At 41.3% G+C, this 12,385-nt stretch overlaps 1 protein-coding gene across 1 annotated transcript in view; it reads left to right on the top strand.

The window, feature by feature from the left end:
- The window catches only part of ryr2a (ryanodine receptor 2a (cardiac)), a gene marked incomplete at both ends in the record, with an annotated part of 151,784 nt that extends 140,517 nt beyond the window's left edge, over positions 1-11,267 (top strand). The window contains 9 exons of the mRNA XM_079237783.1: positions 3,140-3,273; positions 4,556-4,616; positions 5,394-5,540; positions 5,946-6,080; positions 8,232-8,388; positions 9,587-9,651; positions 9,784-9,884; positions 10,434-10,485; positions 11,172-11,267. Coding sequence (XP_079093909.1) covers positions 3,140-3,273; positions 4,556-4,616; positions 5,394-5,540; positions 5,946-6,080; positions 8,232-8,388; positions 9,587-9,651; positions 9,784-9,884; positions 10,434-10,485; positions 11,172-11,267 — 948 coding nt within the window. The remainder of the gene's footprint in view (positions 1-3,139; positions 3,274-4,555; positions 4,617-5,393; positions 5,541-5,945; positions 6,081-8,231; positions 8,389-9,586; positions 9,652-9,783; positions 9,885-10,433; positions 10,486-11,171) is intronic.
- Positions 11,268-12,385: the final 1,118 nt, after the last annotated feature.

The raw sequence follows: 12,385 nt of genomic DNA, 5'->3' as shown, positions 1-12,385 counted from the left end.
ATGACCTACCTTTAACTGAGAATACACACTCACTGAATCTATGACAAACACTTTACTATGGAACAAGTCTTGAGGAGCAGCTTTTCCACAAATTCAAAATAAATTAAACAAAAAGTGCAATTCAGAAGGATTCATATATACAAAATGTACTTTTCTTGTGATTACCTCATCAGTAGGTAAATACTGAAAAACATTGTGCTTTACAGAAAATTAAGCAGCACGCAAGGCAAGGCAAGTTTATTTGTATAGCACATTTCAACAACAAGGCGATTCAAAGTGCTTCACATAAAACCATTAAAAGCATCAAAACATAATGCAGATTTAAAAACAGTTAAGAAAACATTAAAACAGTCAAAAAGCAAAATAAAAGTAGAAAAAGCAACATAAAAAATAAAAGTTGAATAAAAGTTGCAGTGCAGTTTAAGAAATAAAATGCAGTAGTGAGATGCAGTAATTGAATCTGGTTCAGTTAAAGACAGCAGCAAACAGAAAAGTCTTCAATGTGGACTTAAAGGAGCTGAGGGTCTCAGCAGACCTGCAGCTTTCAGGGACCTTGTTCCAGATATATGGAGCAGAAAAGCTGAACGCTGCTTCTCCATGTTTAGTTCTGACTTGGAACAGAAAGTAGACCCGTCCCAGACGACCTGAGTGGCCGGGATGGTTCATAAGGTAGCAGCAGATCACAAACAATACTTAGGCCCTAAACCATTCAGTGCTTTATAAACCAGCAGCAGGATTTTAAAGTCAATTCTTTGTTTGACAGGGAGCCAGTGCAAAGACCTCAGAACTGGAGTGATGTGATCCACTTTCCTGATCTTAGTGAGGACTCGAGCTGCAGCGTTTTGAATCAGCTGCAGCTTTCTGATTGACTTTTTACAGAGGCCTGTGAACACACCGTTACAGTAGTCAAGTCTACTGAAGATAAATGCATGGACAAGTTTCTCCAAATCCTGTTGAGACATAAGGCCTCTAACCCTTGATATTTGAATGGATGCTATTTAAAGATGGGGACACATATCCTGTGGTTGGTGTGGAGCCACCGACTGCTTGTCTAATTTTCTGAATTTTATCAGCAAAATAGGAGGCAAATTGATTGCATGCCCAGGTGGATTGGAGCGTAGCCGTTACCGACACCGGAGGGTTTGTTAGCCTGTCCACGGTAGCAAATAAGGCGCGTGTATTGTTTTTGGTTATGATGTCTGAGAAGAAGGCTTGTCTTGCATTTCTAAGTTCCAAATTATAATTGTGAAGTCTCTCTTTATAGATACCACAGTGAACCTGGAGATTAGTTTTTCGCCACCTGCGTTCAGCTTTCCGACACTCTCTTTTCTCTATTCTGACCAGTGTGGCATTTCTCCAAGGGGATCTTTTCTTACCCGAGACAACCTTCACCTTAGTGGGTGCAATGGCATCAAAAACATTTTTAACTTTAGAATTGAAGCCATCCACAAGCTCATTGACTGAGATGCAAGAGAGGGCTGGTGTGGAGCAGAACCTCTGAATAAATAGTTCACTGGTGTTTTCAGTGATGTAACGCTTTGTCACAACCTTGGTTTGGACATTTGTGTGCAGGGAGATTGCACTCTCAAAGAAAACACAGGAATGATCAGAGAGTGCAACATCCGTCACAGCAACCTTGGAAATGTCCAGACCTTTGGTGATGATTAGGTCTAGAGTGTGACCCTTATTGTGGGTGGGACCTGTTACATGCTGAGTCAGATCATAGTTATCAAGGACACCACATAGCTCTATAGACCCTCTGTCCTGGGGATTATCAACATGGATATTAAAATCACCAACAATGACAACACAATCAAAATCAATACAGATTATAGACAGCAGTTCAGTAAACTCATCAAAGAAGGTTGCACAGTATTTAGGAGGTCTGTAAATGTTGAGGAATAAAACTTGCGTGGAATTGAGAGCCACATATTCAAAGGAAGTAAAATGACCAAAAGACATCTGCTTGCATTGAAGAGACTCATTATATAAAATAGCAACTCCACCTCCTTTCTTATGCACTCTTGTTTAACTCATAAAACTGAAGTTGGGAGGTGTTGCTTCAATAAGAACAGCTGCACTGTTATCTTGGTCTAACCAAGTTTCGGTTAAAAACAAAAAATCAAGTTTGTGCCTAATAATGAAATCATTGATTAAAAATGTTTTTCCTGACAGAGACCTGACATTTAATAAAGCTAAGTTTAATTTGTTTAAAACTATATTTGCCCTATTTCTTTGGACAGGCTGACAAGGAATGAATGTTAAATTGGATAAATTTGCAGATTTACTAATGTTTCTTCGCAGCCTCACCTTTCCTTTTCGATAAGTCAGGACAGGAATTAAGAAGGTTTACTTCATACAGGGCCCCGACTGTTCCTGGAGATAATCAGTGGTGTCATTAACCTTGTAGTCCGGACCCAAAAGATATCAACCAATGTCTTTATCAGGTACGGGAGATAGAGGATGGTTGTGGAGATGTTGTGGAGGCGGGGCAGGGGCACGGCGCTTTAACTTCGGTGTTTGCATCAAAGCATTTAGAACTAGTGACGGAGGTCTAGCTGGAGGGGTTTCAGCACGGGAAGTGGGAGTGTGGAGGGGAGTGAATTCTCCCCTCCACACTCAATTCTCCTCTTGACCCCTGAGTGTTTTTCTGTCATGCAGGCAGCGCCATCAGTCGTGAATTTTATATTCAGTAGGCTGTTTAATTAAATCATCCTAAAAACCCAGAGTCTCCCCCATATCAGGATGGTTTGACCCAACCTGGCACACGCTGCTGAAAACATGGAGGTGCATTACAAGTGCAATACAAGTTGAAACCAGAGCTGGCAAAAAAACGACACTCCGCTGCATAAAAAAGTCCCTTAAAAATAAGACCACAGGACCCCCTGAAAACAGGGTCCCACCAGTTGAGAATCACTGCTTTAGAACATCAGTATGGACAAAGGCCAAGACTCACTTTTCTCCTGTACATCTGGGAGGGTTGAATTCAAAATGAAAGAATAGATCAAGGTTATTAATGCTAAACCTTATGAGCCTGTCGCTCTCGCTCTCGCTCTTAAAAACATGCAATTCATTCAAATCCATTTGAGATGCGGTTCCACTGCAAAGTGTTTCTTCAAGAAGTCCTGCTCTTCCTCAGGTGATGGATAAATATGGAGAGTTCTACGGCCATGACCGCATCAGTGAGCTGCTTGGAATGGACAAGGCTGCTCTGGACTTCAGCGACTCTCACAAAAAGAGAAAGCCCAGGAGAGACAGCTCACTGGCTGCTGTGTGAGTAGTGTGTGTGTGCGGGCAAATATGTACTAATGCTTCCCCGGCACAATAAAAGCTTGATTTCAATTAATTAGCTGATTAACCAATAACTGGATTGTTGCGGAAATAATGCATCTGCATGCAGCCCCGAATGGACCTATATAGGTCCTTTTTTAGACATTTTAGTTAAACTGTGTAAAACATTACAATAATCATGAACAAATATATTGATGCTACACATCAAATTAAACAAGAAAACCTGGGCTACAATAATTAGTCAGCCATTTCAACACAACTCAAACACCAACTAAAATAATTATTAAAATATCAGTCATAATTTTGTCATGAGTCAGCCCACTCTGCATGTTTCCGGAACTAGCAACCCGGAGCTTGGTGCTATCAGAAAAAGACAAATAGCAAAAAGCAAGACAATTTCACACAGATTCCAAATCTATTCACAAAGTCCCTCTGCTAGCATCACCGAGATATGAACCAAAGAACACAGCAACATAAATCGCTGAGTCAGCAAATTTTGAATTTGTTTTCTTCTTTTTTTTTTTAAACTGCATTTCCCCCATAAATCCACACGGATACAAGTTTATTGACCACCATAAGTCATATACAAGTGAAATATAAGGTTTACTACATGAAAAAATTCAAACGTCACAGATGCGCGAAAATATGCGCAAATGTGCCGAAATGCAAATTTTTGAAACCTCGTCTGAATTCTCTCTGTACCTGACCTCTCTGACTTTGTTCTGCTTTACTTTTTCAAGTGAAAACATTGCAGAGAGACTGTTGTTTTGTGCTATGATTTGGGAGAGCTTCAGGGCTTAGTGAAGCATCATTTCAAGGAGATAATCATCCTGAAAGTGCTTTTTTTTTATAGGCGAACCTGAAACTTTTATTTTTTTTGTGTTTCAATCTTTATTTACTCTTAGCCAGCAACATATATACTAATATTTACACATCTGACCAAAAGCTCACAAGGGTTGCCTTTATTATAACACCCAAATTATTCAAATAGCCCTTGTGGTTGCAGAGATACACCCTTTTTAGTTTGGGTATGCTATTTCGAGCTAAATCCTAAAAAAAATGCCCTGGAGCTTAACGGGTTAAAGACCTATCTTTCTGTGATTGGCATGAAGTATTCCCACTGGACACAGTCTGAAATAAGAATGTGAGGTTTCATGAACAGGACTTTGATCCTGAAACCAGGGTCCTCCTCAGAGGCTCAGCTCTGGTCAGATGGTCTCACACATGATCGTCCTCTGTGAGCATCTTCTCCCTCTGTCATCAGGCTGAACTCCATTGATGTCAAGTACCAGATCTGGAAGCTGGGGGTTGTATTCACAGACAATGTGAGTATGTCAAGGCACAGCCGTGCATGTCTGGCTCCGACCATGCTATGAGTGTCCTGTTCACAAATGGCAGGGTTTCCAAAAGCATTTTCTTGATTTTCAACTTAAGAATTTAAATATTATTATGATGTTCACAGTAATTCCTGAACATTTAATTAAAATGAAGTTGTTCACTGATTAAACTTTTTTTTTAATGCATGATCAAAAATATATTAAACTGTGGTTTCATTTACCATAATTGTCTGAGTTCTGATTCAAATAAACCAAATATTCAAATATGACTACATTTCACTTTGTATATTTCCTTACCCTGACTTATTGAATAAGGTTGTAGCTGTTTCTGATGTGGTGTCTCACAGATATGGGAATATTTAATGAATTATTTATTTATTACCTGGGTATAGACAGTAATACACTTGTGAAACTTAATACCCGAAATATTGAAACATCTTCTGTATTAATTAAAAACAATCATGATGTAATTATTTCAAACTTGCAAAAAGAACATCTTTGAAAACAAAATACTGATAATGGATACAATAATATAGTAAATGTTTTATCAATGCAGGGTTTACGTGTCTCTCTTTTGTCTCATTTATAAGACATGTTGGTCCAGCTCATGTCTTATTCTGGGATCATTAACTCTTCAAATCACATCATGATGAACTGATCACTAATCTGCACAACAAGCCACAAACTGAGCATAGCCACAGTCAGACATCTGTATCTGTAATAATCACGACCTTGACTAACCTTTCTCTCCATGGCTCCTTGCAGTCCTTCCTGTATCTGGCCTGGTATATGACCATGTCCATCCTTGGTCACTATAACAACTTCTTCTTTGCTGCCCATCTGCTCGACATCGCCATGGGGTTCAAGACACTCCGTACCATCCTGTCCTCGGTCACACACAATGGCAAACAGGTAAACAACCGCATTCTTAGCTGCAGTATAGTCAACAGAAATACAGCTGCACACATATTTTGGTATTAGCTCGATTGTATTCAAACACCAACCTGCAACTACTCTAAGTAATACAAAAACATAGAAATGATTCAGTCCCCGTCTGAATTCCCCAGTCAATTCTATGCTGATGATGCTCAGCTCTACCTCCAAGACATTAAGGATGGTTAGCTCATTATTTACTTCAGTTCAATGAGGACAGGACTGCGTGTATGTCTTTTTGAAGCACTTTGGTGCAAATTTGCTTTTTAAAGTACAATATAAATCAAATATGCTATTTGTATATATAAATATACAAAAGACTGATGATGACGAGGTTGTACTACTATGCATCACAACAGCCTCTTCCTCTCCCCTGTCTTCCAGCTGGTGTTAACAGTTGGCCTGTTAGCAGTGGTGGTGTACCTCTACACAGTCGTGGCCTTCAACTTCTTCAGGAAGTTTTACAACAAGGGTGAAGATGGAGAACTGCCCGACATGAAGTGTGATGACATGTTGACAGTGAGTACGAGAAGTGTGTCGCTTTAAGGTGCTGCAGTGCAGTCAGACGACTTTACATAGAAGTGGACGTAGGCACCGTGACATTGGTTTCAAGTAGGTCTATCTGTGGGACCGCAGTACGACAGGACATAACTATTAATTGACGCAGCCTCAAAACAGTAGCAGTTCAAACTGTGAACCCATCGGCGGTCGTTCTGACAACAGAGACGCCTCCAATGGCAAGGGGCGGTATTTCTGGGGTTCCTGTTTAGAAAGCTGCCATCCAGGCCAAGACTTCCTTTCACCGTGCATTGTCCAATTAGCAAACTTGCATGCAGGACAGAAGTTGGAGTTGAGAGACGACATGGACGACCGGATAGTTTCACCAGTAGCCAAATTACAAGCTAATTCAAACCGATCTTTGTCAGATGACAGACGATGGGTTCAAAGACTTCATTTCAGTAAATGCGCTCTTTTGCTCTACACATATCATTTTTACCTGCATCGCTTTCAATGCGACTGATTCTAACATATTTTATTAATGTCAGGCATGTGAACATGGGGTTCTTTTGGGTTGACCTAGAAGGCACTGATGTGCACCGAAAGCTGCACTGGGGCTGAGACATATCATTTCTGATGACATTTCAAGCCGATATTCTGAAACAAAAATCTGCACTTTGCATGTTCATAAGATATCTTTATCTTCAGCTCGTGCAGTGGCTCTCTGATGTTACGCACGTGTCAGTACAGCCTGTCTCATTGAAAGTAGGAAGTATCCCGAGGAGCCCGTCAGTAAAGAGCGTCCAGCTCCATTTATGGACAGAAAGTCATGGGTCCGAGCTTTTAGTCCAACAGTGTTCACCCTCAGGCTCTGTATGCGGTTCAGCTGAGCTGCTGTAAGATTACACACTCTTTTTTTGTCCTGTTTATTTTCCAGATATTGTAGGAATAGGATCAGAAGGATGCATTTTATGTATCATTATGAAAGCTCAATTAAAGGCTCTTCAGGGTACAGAAACAGCGATGATCCAGGATCTGGAACGGAGAGTGGAAACAGGAAACCCCTTTCATGATGCCGGAGCAGGTTAGCTGCAGTGGCAGCTTGAGCTACAGTTGTGGTTTGTCCTCGTTGAAGGTGAACTCTATTTGTGGCACTGTGAGTTTAGCACAACGATAGCTACTAACCCACCAATCTCTTCATGCTGCAGGCCATGGGATAGCGGTAGCTGGTTGATTATGCATTTCAAACTTTGGTTGTGTAACTCGTCACATTTACACATGCCCTTGATGCATGATGGCCTAACAGGTATAGTCAGGCAGGATGTGTAAACCTGTATCAAGGAACATCTTGTCAGTGATGGAGGGAGGAAACGAGTAAAGACAGAATAACTGCTGTTATGAGGCTGTTCCCTGCTACCAAGCCATCTGACAGAAATACTATAAAAGGACTCTGTGGTGTGTGTTTTCTGGGGGGTGGGGGGACCTTCTGTCACCCGGAAATTTCAGGACACACACACTCTAATCCCCTATAGTCAGTCACCCATAGCATTCCATAGAGCGCTTCTGTTTCCTATTAAGGGGCCACGGGTGGCAGCTCTAGCTGGTCTACAGGAAGGTGACAGGGGCTTAGTGGGATGGAGGGATGGACTGATGAAGGGCCACTGCTTCTGGCAGGTTTTTGCTCTTTCCTCTCCTCCCTTAATGTGAATAAATCCCTTACAATAATACTCACAGCCAAATGAGAGGATCTGAGCTGATCTCTTCGTTTTTTTCTTTTCTCTGAGCCTTCATCTTTCTCTCCCTGTATAGGGGTTTCCCATCATCTTCCCCCTCTCCCGCCTTATGCTCAGTTCTTCTGCATCTTGTTCCCCTTATAAACACAGTATGCCTGTTTAACCTTTTGAAATCTTTCACCTTTTTCCAGGTATTTATTTACATTGGCATATTCTCTTTAGACTCTTTCTCTCAAAGGCATTTTCTCTTTTCAAGTGATTATTGTTTTTGTACATTGTTGCTCAAGTAAGGTATATAATCATCAATGAGCTCTTTAAACAGTCAAATCTCATTTTTTTGCGATAATCGCGCTTCGTTCCTATGTCAAATCCAGCACGATACTTGTCTGTCTGACTGCCTCCCCCTTCTCCCTGTGTGTCTCTCGCCCCTATCTCCCAGTGCTACATGTTCCACATGTATGTAGGTGTGAGAGCAGGTGGAGGGATTGGGGACCAGATTGAGGACCCAGCAGGTGACGAGTATGAGATCTATCGCATCATCTTTGACATTACCTTCTTCTTCTTCGTCATTGTTATCCTCCTGGCCATCATCCAGGGTGAGAGATCCCACACACACACACACACACACACACACACACACACACACACACACACACACACACACACACACACACACACACAGTAGTCATGATCTTGAGTGGCTTTTATGTTCTTACATCAAAAAGTTCTAATATCTGAGACTTGAGTTCGCATTCACCTATAAAATTTGCCATATTTTTGCAGTAACACTGTTAACTAATACCCATAAATAATGTTTGCAGTAACAAAAGGTTTTATAGCACTCTTTAAGACACTTAACTAATTTTTCCTATCTGCATAAGATTGGATTGTTGCATTTATTCCCTGGCCACTATAGTGGCAATAGTGGTTATTTCAGCCATGATTGATGAAATGTTGTCTACATGGAGGTAAGTCTCCTCTCTGGTGCGTCTAGATCAGGGGTCGGCAACCCGCGGCTCCGGAGCCGCATGCAGCTCTTTAGCCCGTCTGTTGCGGCTCCCTGAGGCTTTGACAAAAAAAGAAAGTGGAAAAACTTTCAAAGGGAATTCCTCTTATCTTGGAGTTTTAGGTGGTATTGGGTCACTGAAAATAAAAATACATGTTTAAATATTTCTTTCACTAAAATGTGCGTCATGTCGCTGTCAAGCCTCCGCCCCTGCAGCTGGCTACTCGTGATTCAGAGCCCCGCCCTCGCGCGCAGAAGAGCGATTCCTCAACTGCTGCAGCAAACTGAGTAAAGTAGATATACTTTCAGGAATTTTTTATTAGGAGTATTAGGAGAATAGGAGTTTTTAATTAACCTTAATGTAGCCGACACATGACTATTTTTTTAGTTATAAACAGGTAAAATAGCAATACAATGTAAAAAAAAAAGTACAAACTATAGTTTTTTGTATATATAATATGACTATATATAAAACTTCAGAAGCTGTGATATCAAATAATTTTTGCGGCTCCAGACAATTTTTTTTGCTGGAAAAAGGTCAAAATGGCTCTTTGGATACGAAAGGTTGCTGACCCCTGGTCTAGGGCGAGTGACGTGAATACACAGAAATGATCCCGTGGTCACGCCATGCCAAAATTCGTTTTGCACTTCATCAATATCAGTATATAGCTGAACAACTCTCACTGCAATGACAACTGCAACATTTAGATTTCAGTACTATTAAAGGCCCTTTAAAGGTGGTTGTGGTCCAGGTAGCTAATGTCTGCACCATTTTGTGTACACTCTAGGGTTGATTATTGACGCTTTTGGAGAACTGAGGGACCAGCAGGAACAAGTCAAAGAAGACATGGAGGTGAGAAGGCACAAACTCACGCATTATTTACCCCTTCAAACTATGGACTATTATGCAGCACATGAATGACACACTGCAGGCACATGTGTTGTGTGATGGCAATCACTTAACACTGACCTGTTTCTCTTCCAGACCAAATGTTTTATCTGTGGGATAGGTAATGACTACTTTGACACAGTGCCACATGGCTTTGAAACGCACACGCTACAGGAGCACAACCTCGCCAACTACCTGTGAGTACATCTGGAGAGTTTGTGTGTTGTGTGTTGTGTGTGTGCTGTGTGTGTGCTGTGTGTGTGTGTGTGTGTGTGTGTGTGTGTGTGTGTGTGTGTGTGTGTGTGTGTGTGTGTGTGTGTGTGTGTGTGTGTGTAACCCTAACCCTAACACCTGATTGAAGACTGGAGGATGAAAGCAAACAGCAGCAACAAAACATATCTCGGGGCAATGTGGCCGACATATTAACATGAAATTGAAACCAGATCTGTCACATTTGACTTTGTTTGAGCACCAAGTGTCAGTGTTGTAAACACAGACCGACTGAGTTGAGATGAGTCAAGGTAAAAAAAAAAGATGTTTTCAGGTTCAGTTTTCTTTTAGTTTAGGTTTACCATTTCTATAAATCTATATTGTATTAATATATTTATGTGTAATTCTTTTTTTGCCCAATTTATGGAAAAAGGATTCAGAGCTTGGAGCTCTGTTTTGGATTCTATTTAACATCATGCTGGTGTGTGTATGTGCGATAATATTGTAAGATGTTTTCCAATGTGTGTATGTTTCAGATTCTTTGTGATGTATCTCATCAACAAAGATGAAACAGAGCACACAGGGCAGGTAAAGCAGCTCATTTTCCTTTGTTCTCCGTGCATGTACATGACTGTGATATTGTAAAGTGGTTGTAGCCCACAGCTCAGCTTTCCTGCAGTGTTCCTGCTCTTGGCTGCTTTTTATTGTTTAGTCTCAGTATGCTTTAAACTAAGTGCCTGTCAGGTCCTCTAACCGCTATCTGAAACCTTTCCAATGGTAAAGAGGGAACTTGCCCCTCTGTACGATGGCCGGCAAGTTTGGCCATTCGAAACAGGTAGAAACCCTCCTGCCCTGGTCGTACAGCGGTTTGTTGAAGAATACTGTGACTTTTAAAGGCTCAGTAGCTGTGCATCCATTCACACGAGTTATGAACGCTTAATGAACTATGGAAGCCGAATAAATTGTGACTTGGTGAATATTTAACTCACATGACTGATCAGCTGTTTCTACTGTTGGTGTCTTCCCATTGTCTTTGTTTCCAGACAGCATTAAACACGACCAATACTAGCTGACATGCAAGAACAATTTAAACTTTATCTCTTGGCTCCAAACCAGTTGATAGAAAACAAATTCACCTTTTGTGTTTTGCGACATTTCAATTAAATGGAAACCTGGCTAGTATTTGAAGCTTACACTGCTAGCCTCAGTATAGCTGACTCCAAATATGTTGTATATAATGAATCCCTTCCTCCTCCCATCTGTCTGTCTTAAAGGAGTCCTACGTATGGAAGATGTACCAGGAGCGTTGCTGGGAGTTTTTCCCTGCTGGTGACTGTTTCCGAAAACAGTATGAGGATCAGCTCAACTGATCTGTTCCTGGAGCAACAAACTCTTCCCTTTCATACTGTAACCCTCTCAAGCCATCTTCCCGATGCTTATCCCTCAAATCTTTCTTACTGTTCTATAAGGAGTCCCTGTTCTACCGAACAACGGGTCCTACACTCGACTCCATTTCCCAGTCTAGGAGGAACCTCACCTCCAGCCTCCTCCACAGGCCCCACCCTTTCTCCTGGCTCTTCCTCATCCAGGCACTCAACTTGCCAGCTCCGCCCCAACTTCCAGCACACTTTGTTTGGAATGCTTCTAACTCTGACTTTGTACATAGAAAATATCAGAGTATATGCTGTACAATACGGGACTGGTGGCACGTCAAGGTTTTTGGCTCAGATGATGACTTCTTTGTTTCATCTTATTCTACATTCACAGTAACAAGCAAAAAATACAAAGGAATACTGGAGCAAAGGAAAAAGAAAGGACGAGGCAGACAGGGGAGGAGAGTGGAAGGAAAATGAAGAGGGAATTATTCCTGAAAAACTTTTAGGACAATGTTCACAAAGAGCAGACATTAGTATGATGATTTTTACGACTTTTCATGTGTACAATGCACGTTGCATGTAGGTACAGGTTGTGGACGCAAAAAAGGAGCACCTGTTCAACCCTGCTGTGATCCAACATAACAGCTCTGCAATAATAATCGGACCTTTGAGAAGCTTTAATGTCAGCTTTTGTTAGAGACTGTCAAAGAGGTGGGAGATTCGAGTTTCTCTAGTTTGTGGTACATGTCAAGTGGGAAGATACACGGTGCCTCTGAATAATAATCTAATGCAACACCACCAAACTTCAGTCTTCTGCAATTACCAGAGTCGAATCGACCCCTCTGTGACACTGTCAACGGAAACTGAACATCCTGATCTTCACAAATAGGGCTGTTGTACTGGATTGAATTAAAGTATAGTTTACAAATGTTAATATTGTGTCGATACCTTGTACATGCCAACACTGTGTGTGAAGGGCTCCTTATCTAAGTGTTCACATGGCTAGCACCATGATCAAAAGTACCTTTTGTTCCAGTGGAGCTGAGTGAGCTGGAAACTTGGCCAAAGTATGGACATCAACAAGTCATAATCCTCCATGAGCTTGCAAGTTA

The sequence above is a fragment of the Taurulus bubalis genome (assembly GCF_910589615.1).
Source record: "Taurulus bubalis genome assembly, chromosome: 2".
NCBI classification, from domain to species: Eukaryota; Metazoa; Chordata; class Actinopteri; order Perciformes; family Cottidae; genus Taurulus; species Taurulus bubalis.
Note: the sequence above shows the minus strand (reverse complement) of the source record. Positions and strands in the feature narration are given on the sequence as shown.